Below are 8966 nucleotides of genomic sequence, written 5' to 3'. Positions count from 1 at the left end.
AGATATATATATATATATATATATATATATATATATATATATATATATATATATATATATAGAGAGATATATATATATATATATATATATATATATATATATATATATATATATATATATATATATATATATATATATATATATATATATATATATATATATATATATATATATATATATATATATATATGTCTACAGTGTTGTTTAAAACAACTTGTATATCGTACAGTCTCAAACCAATGACCTAATATTTATTTTAAAAGATGCATGAACTAAAAGTAACATCACGGATGACAATGATGATCAACGCAAAAGAGTTCAAAAAAGAAAATAAAAGAAATAAAAATTATATTTGAAGCATTTTTGCACAAATAAATAGAATTTGGATGTCCCAATGTAATGTTTAGAATTCAGTACAAACATCATAACCATATTGTTAAAACCGTGCTACCGAACGCACTAGATTCTAGCGTATTCTAGAATGTTCTAGTGACTGGAGCATTTTAGACTAGAGTATGCTACAATCGGACCATCTAGAAGAATCTAGAAACGACGCTTGCGAAGAGTATATAAGCGCACGTCGCAAGAAGATTCGGGATTAGTGAAATTCGTGATTTTGTGATTTCGTGAATAGCGATTTGGTGAATTATTTAACGCGATATTTGATTTGTTTGTTGACGTTGTCATAGCGATAGATTTTAAACAATTTAAAAGTTAATTGTTGCGTTAATTTGAATTTGCTAGAAATAAACGATTAGTTGATTTCTTCTGTAAATAAAGTTTAATAACTAATAACTGTTTGGAGTATTTTATTCAATCGAAGGTTTGAAACCGTCGCATCGTAAATCAGTTACGACAGCGAGTATTATAACATTGGTGTCAGAAGTGGGATCTTCGACCAGCGAATTACTACTCATTGAAAAAGAACACGATGTCAAAACTGTGTGGTTTGAACGTAGTTCAGCTAAGAGAAGAACTACAGAAACGAAGCCTTGTCACAAGTGGCAACAAAGAAGTACTAGTAGCACGTCTGAGAGAAGCTCTAATTGACGAAGGTAAGAACCCAGACGAATTCAAGTTTGATGGTGCTGACGAAGACAATGAAATTAGTACAGGCACGTTTACAACCGCTAAAATGATGGAACTTCTGCTTGGTATGTCAACTGAAATGAAACAGATCAAAGAACAGTCCGAACGACAGACAGAAGAGTTAAAACAACAGTCCGAACGACAGACAGAAGAGTTAAAACAACAGATCAAGAAACAGTCCGAACGACAGACAGAGGAGTTAAAACAGATCAAGGACCAGCAAAAACACGTAAAATTGGAAGTGGCAGAACAGATTGAAGAACAGTCAACAAGAATAGAAATGATCGAGCAGAAACTTGATCGTCAGACCGTTGAGGTAGATCACAAGATAGACAAATTGAAGCGAGAATAGGAGCAATCAAAAAAAATGACCATGCCGTTAGATCACGCATCCGGAAGAACTTTGAAGGTACCAGCATTTGACGGAGAGATGCCCTGGAACGTTTATAAAACCCAGTTCGAAGCAGCGGCAACTAGTAACTGTTGGAACGGAAAAGAACGAGCAACAGCACTGATACTGGCCTTGCGAGGTTCAGCAGCAGAGGTTCTTCAGACGATTCCGGCGGAGAACCACTTCAACTATGAAGTTCTGGTTAGCGCGTTGGAATTACGTTATGGTGAAGAACACATGAAACAGATTTATCGGTCTCAGCTTAGAAACAGAACGCAACGATCTGGTGAATCCATTCAGCAGCTGGCACAAGATATCGAACGGTTGACATTGCTGTCGTATCCGACATCAGACCCGAGCATAGAGACGAAACTGCCCTGAATACGTTTATCAAAGCCCTTCGTGATTCGGAACTCAAGCAATCCCTTCTCTTGTCAGATAAACGAAAACTCAAGGATGCCGTTGCGCACAGTCTCACTTTTGAATCGGCAAAGCAAGCATCAAAAAGTGACGTAAGTCTACGCCAAGTACATGAAGAATGCTCTTGCCAGAAAGTGGTTGTGAAACGCGAACTCCAACAACATGGTGTACCCCAATGCTGGATTTGTGGTGAAAAAGGCCATCTACGTCGTGATTGTAAACACCGCCTAAAAGATAACTACTGCCGAAATTGCGCGACAAGATGGCGCAAAAGAAGAGAAGATGATCCTGCATCACGATCGGCCCCTTCGTTAGAAGGGTCGGAAAAGCTAATAAGAGCCAACTTTGTGGGGCAGAGGTTGGCTAGTAGAATTGACGCCCCCAGTACCGTAATTAACGTTTCCAGACTACATCGAAATCGAAACGACCTATGGCTGAACGGAAAAGTTGATCAACAAGAATGTGTAACTAGAGTCGACACCGGAGCAACAAAATCAATTTTAAGATCTGATTTGGTACCCAATCTGAAGAAAAAGACTTCTAACAAATACATCCTTCGAACAGCTACCAAAGGAACAACTCATAGTAATGCTGATGCTCTCTCACGTCGACCATGTTTACCAGGATGCAAATATTGCTGTCGTCACGAGAAGATATAATCGGAAGACATAAGAGCAACAACAATATCAGCGGATGACGGTTGGACACCGACGGATCTTGCTGATGCACAGTTGCGGATGAGGACCTACAACATCTGATCACATGGAAGAAGGAGGGCAAGCGACCGGACTGGCAAAGCATCTCAGAATATAGTGCCGTGTTAAAGAGTTATTGGGCTCAGTGGGACTCATTGTATTTGGAAGGGGATTTGCTGAAACGAAAATGGGAATCAGCTGATGGATCAAAACACCGCATGCAAGTTATAATACCAAGAAGTAGAACGACCGAAATCCTTGATGAAATGCATGGCGGCCCTTCTGGGGGACATTTAGGAGTGAACAAGACCCTTAACAAAATACGAGAAGGATTCTACTGGCTTCACGTTAGAGAAGATGTAGAGAGCTGGTGTCGAAAATGTAACACATGCGCTTCAGTCAAAGGACCCAAAAGAAGGCTAAAAGGAGCAATGCAAATCTACAACGTTGGTGTCCCCTTTGAACGGATTGCTATAGATATTGCTGGACCCTTTCCGGTATCAGATTATGGAAACCGTTACATTCTGGTTGTAGCGGACTATTTCAGCAAATGGCCTGAGGTGTTTCCAATACCCAACCAAGAAGCATGTACCGTCGCTGAAGAAATTTTACTCAATTGGATTAGTCGATATGGTGTCCCATTGGAACTCCACTCAGATCAAGGTCGAAATTTTGAGTCGCAACTGTTTGGTGAAATGTGCAAGCTGCTGGGTATAAACAAAACTCGAACGACACCTCTTCACCCACAGTCTGACGGTATGGTGGAACGATTTAACCAAACCCTGATTAAACATCTGACTAAAGTAGTCGACGAAAATCAACGGGATTGGGATCGTCATATACCATTGTTTCTTATGGCATACCGGAGTGCTATCCACACAACTACTGGAGAAACGCTATCAAAAGTTCTGTTTGGGACTACCTTAAGAACTCCAGCTGATGTGAAATATGGCGTACCATCTGAACCACACCAACCATTAACAGAATACGTAGATAATCTTCGACAGCGATTAAACCATATCCACCGTTACGTACGCCTTAAAATTATAAAAAACACGGAGGCAGCCAAAACCAGATACGACTTGAAAGGAAGCAGTGGCGGTTTTGCTGTCGACGAGTTAGTTTGGCTGTACAACCCACAGCGAAAAAAAGGACGTTCTCCAAAGCTCCAGCGAGGGTGGGAAGGACCTTATCAAGTCATCACCCGCTTGAATGACGTCGTCTACCGTATTCAGGAATATCGGAAGCCGAGAGCAAGAATGAAGATCGTTCATTTGAATAGACTGGCTCCGTACCATGCGGACACCGGAACGAAAGCTGTTCGGGACGAACAGGACTAAGAAGGGGGTAATGTTATAACCGTGCTACCGAACGCACTAGATTCTAGCGTTTTCTAGAATGTTCTAGTGACTGGAGCATTTTAGACTAGAGTATGCTAGAATCGGACCATCTAGAAGAATCTAGAAACGACGCTTGCGAAGAGTATATAAGCGCACCTCACAAGAAGATTCGGGATTAGTGAAATTCGTGATTTTGTGATTTCGTGAATAGCGATTCAATAAAGTTTAATAACTAATAACTGTTTGGAGTATTTTATTCAATCGAAGATTTGAACCCGTCGCATCGTAAATCAGTTACGACAGCGAGTATTATAACAATATCAACAACAATTACGAATTAACAAGTTAAGCATACTAAATTTAATTACCAATTTCGTATCCCTAAATCACCCAAGATTTTAACAAATTAGACGCTCGATTATTTGTAAAATAGAATCAAACTATTACCATCGTTCACTCATCGTTACAATCAATCAAAACCACATGATAATATAATAATCAAAACCGCATAATAATATAACATAATAATTCGTTAATGCCCCCAAACACAACTATGCAATCCCTATATAATATATCAAAGAAAAATATCCATTCCTATTTCTCATCATATCCACCTACATCTCTCGATAATTTCAATTCTCATTAGTCCTTTTTTTTATTAGTCTTTATTATTGCAGCTCTGACATACGCAGAACCACTTACAATGTTACTATTATATTTATATTGATTTATATTATATATTTTCTATATATCTTTTATTATGTTCTTCATATCTTCATCCATTGATATGAAGCAGCCATCTTCGCCACAAAGGCTGTTTATCCTTTTCACACGACGTACACATGTATTTATGTGCACGCGCAAGCAGAGCATCATATACATAAGCATAAAGAAATGATTGGCGCGAAAAACATATGCCCATATCTAAATGAAATAAAATGTTATTATAACATCATTATATATGATGACTTTTCAAAAACAGAAATAAACACGCACGCACACACTCACTTATATACTTCTAAATAAAATAAAGATGTACGTTACCCACACATACTATCACACACAAAACACATCCACACACACCCGTATAATACATGCATACATATACTAAAACAATACTGATAATGAATAATCTCAAGCACACCTACCCAGACGTCTATACACAGACACACCGTAAATACATATAAATACTTTAAAAAGTATAGTAATAACCAATAAATGTCAATAACTATATATTAACTTAACAATATACATATATTTAGTTCACACATAGGGTACATCCAAACACTCGTTTGCTTATACACATTCTCGTCTGTACACAAATTCATCACACATAATTACACATAAAATTAAATCAAAAGTAAATAAGTATACCTAAATAGAAATTCTATAATTAAACAAATCATCTCAGATACATATGTGCACACCTCATCACATCATATATATAATATGTATAGACGCAATCGTAACATTAAGTGGAACAAACAGATACATAATTAATTAAATAGATAAAACAATAAATAAAAGAAAACTTCAGTGACATAACGGTATCATAATATAAATTGAAATAAAAATATACAGTATTTTTTTAATTATAATAAACAACCACAAACAAAATAATGAAATTAATGGCAATCATTTTGCAATTGTTTAATAATAAATTAAACAAACATATAACGTCCAACAACATTTACTGTATACCATTTATAACAATCATATTCAAATTTCCAAGGAATGTTAAACCAATGATTGTCCACATTCTTCTTAAATTCAGCAATGTTACGAGAGCACACCACACCATCAGGAAGGTCATTCCACAATCTAACGACTCGATTTGTAAAATAATACTTTTTTAGATTTTTATTGAAAGGTTTAACTTTGAGCTTTAATTTAATACACACTGAGTATATGATAGCCATTGAGATGAATAGGTAATATAAATATTTTGAATGTAAATGTAAGACATTATTTTATATTTATATTTTGCACGCACACAGATCTAATAAAAAATTAAAAGGAAATGTTGTGGGTTTTATAAATAATTGCAGACACGACTAGCTTACAACTTATATGTATGTATATATATATATGTGTGTGTGTGTGTGTGTGTGTGTATGTGTGTGTATGTATGTGCGTATTTATTTCTATATGTATATAGTGTGTATGTATTTGTGCGCGCGTGTGTGTTAAAATGATAATGTGATATAGGTGTGCGTTCTGTACAAAATAACTTAAAAAATGTAATTTTTAAATAAAATAAATATTTACCCAGAATCAACGCCTAAAGTCACAGTTTCGGTTGAGCCAAATTACATAACTTATTTTCAGACATACAAGATTAATTTATCTTTGGTGGCAGGTTTGATTTTTAATTAGGTTCAAACATGATAAGACAACGTTATCAAATCTTTTTTGTTCAATTTTTAGAAGATAATTTCAACTTTGGTACCCATTGTGCTACCGTTTATGAATATTATACTGGGTTCCACTTATTTGACAAGTGTTCGGAAATGGAATGCAGTTATAATCATCTATTTTCATCAGCAAATTACCTTCCGAATATAAAATGTCCTATAAAAAAAGGACAAGGTCAGATGTTTTAACTTTCATTTTTGAATAAATTACTTCACTTTACATTATACAACATATACATGCAGATTTATCTGGGAGTCTCACTTTCGATTTGAAAGATGACCTCTTCTTGGTATTCATTTAAATTTGCAGTTATTTTTATTTATTTAACAATAAATTTCTTTAATAATTTCCCGTTTGACTCTGAACGTGGTTATTTCACTTGACTTCCCACCTTTCAACTGATTTTTTGTGTACTGTTTATGCATGTCCATTTTTTAATTTTTTATTTATGGCTTGTCGAAAATAAAACGTTGGCGTACCGCCGGGGGAGGTGAGTTTGGACACTTGTTTTATTTCTTTTCTTCTTTCTCGTGCCTTATCCTTTTAGGACATTGGCGACCATCGATCTCCACAAAACCCAATCTTTAACACTTCTTAGTATTTGAAATATGGTGATATTCAACAAATGACACAAGGACTTCACGAATGTGATTCGTTGTTGACCACGATCTCTTTTTCCTGAAATCTTTCCAGTAGTTGAGTTGTTAGATTTTCCATTTTTTCCTTCCGCATGATGTGACTAAAAAACTGTCCCCATCGGATTATCTGTAATAATTTTCTCTTTTCATAACCTGACCGTTTTAATACATCCTCATTCGAAATGTGAGAGGTCCAACTAATTTTCATAATTCTTCTAAAAAACCACATCTCAGCAGCGTAATTTTTTTCCATTTCTTTAGAAATTGTCCAGGACTCAGAGCCGCAAGTTAGCACATGAAAAATGTACCACCCTAACAGTTTTAATGTTGTTGATATTCTGATTTTACTGTTGGTGAGGATGTTTTTCATTTTAGAATATACATCTTTCGCCATAGCTATCCTTCGTTTGATATCCACTTCCCATTTACAACCTGAGTTCATTGTTCCAGCTACTCCAAAATTTTTGAGACAATTCGACCGTTCAGTTTATTTCTTGCAGCCCGCAAGAATTTTACTCGGTTTAATTTCAAATTTTGGAAAATTAACCTTTCATTCCAAATGGACCACAGAGCAATGAGTTTTGTTTAAATGGACCACAGAGCAATGAGTTTTGTTTGTGTGACAAAAACGAGATATTCTAAAATTAAAAAAAAAGGATTTATTATGGTCTACCAAGCTTTTTCGGCACCAGGAAGAAGTTCAACAGCATTCTTCCGTAATCGCCGAAGTTTACAGGCATACATTAAAATACAGATTGAAGAATGCTGTTATATGCAAAATTAAATCATAGCATTTTATTTATCAGCAAGATCTCAATCCATTCATCAAGAGCTGCTAAGAATATTTTAAAAATTCAGAACGTTGTAACCCTGAAAATTGGTTTGGTAAATATCTGTCAGGAAACATGAAGCAGATAAATGAGTTCGAATTTGTAAATGAACAATAAAAGAAATTTTTCTTCATAATATCATTATTATTATTATAACCTCCAGATCAACGGAATTTTTAAAGGCAAGTTTCAACTAAAAAATGAATATGGAAAAGTGATCATTTGTTTAGAAGGTAAAACATTCAATAATCCGTCAATATATTTTGTTTAACCGCTACTTTTATTTTACAAAAAGCGTTGGAAATGCAAATTGAGAAAATCGAAAAATTGAAAAATAATTTTATGCATTTTGGTGGTTAACAATTTTTTTCAAAATACCAATACCACTGATGTTTCGATATACGTTAATTTATTACAATTTTTCAAAATATTCATAAAAAAAACTACAACCAACCATTTTAAAATATTGATAGACACTCTTTTAACGAGAATATTTTTTCACAAGGTAACAAACATTTTGACAAAATAGCCAGCATCGTAATAGCGGGCATTTTTTTTACTAAGTTATCTTTCATTCTGTTTCTAACATAAATAGGTACAGAATAGTGAAACTCATCTCATTAGCATGTCAGTACCTAGTTCGGCGTTAGTTAACTTCCTGTTTAACCTTTCGATTTTTCGAACGGCTGATCATAAATAATTCTCAAGTTTCCAGAGTTCAAAACCAAAATTTTGTTTATTTTATGCACGATAGAACAAAAAAATCTATTTTCGGTATTCCTATACACTCTTCCATGCTCGAATTGATACGTTTTTAATGTAGCCAGATGCTCAAATATATATATATATATATATATATATATATATATATATATATATATATATATATATATATATATATATTGGTAATAGACCATAATTTTTACAATATTCTATAAATTCTACCGAATGTTTGGCGTTAATATGTTTGTAGTTCGTTTTTTCGATTTTTCTCACTAAAGTTTTCTTGTGAACGTTTAGTTTATTAAAATTCAAAATAAACTTATTTTCCGAACTCATGCTGCAAATAAGGCCATATTTCGATTCCGAATGAATCATCATCAATGCTTTTTGATGTTTATGTAGGGAAATATTGACTTGTCAAAATA

General features: G+C 34.5%; 1 protein-coding gene across 1 annotated transcript; it reads left to right on the top strand.

Moving 5' to 3' along the window:
• Positions 1-931: 931 nt before the first annotated feature.
• HELRODRAFT_66483 (hypothetical protein) lies at positions 932-1441 on the top strand (the record flags this gene model as incomplete). Its single annotated transcript, XM_009024184.1, has 1 exon — positions 932-1441. The coding sequence occupies one exon, from the start codon at positions 932-934 to the stop codon at positions 1439-1441; it is 510 nt and encodes a 169-aa protein (XP_009022432.1).
• Positions 1442-8966: the final 7525 nt, after the last annotated feature.

The sequence above is a fragment of the Helobdella robusta genome (genome assembly GCF_000326865.2).
Source record: "Helobdella robusta unplaced genomic scaffold HELROscaffold_4, whole genome shotgun sequence".
NCBI lineage: Eukaryota > Metazoa > Annelida > Clitellata > Rhynchobdellida > Glossiphoniidae > Helobdella > Helobdella robusta.
The sequence above is the reverse complement of the archived record's forward strand: the minus strand, read 5'-3'. Positions and strand labels throughout refer to the sequence as shown.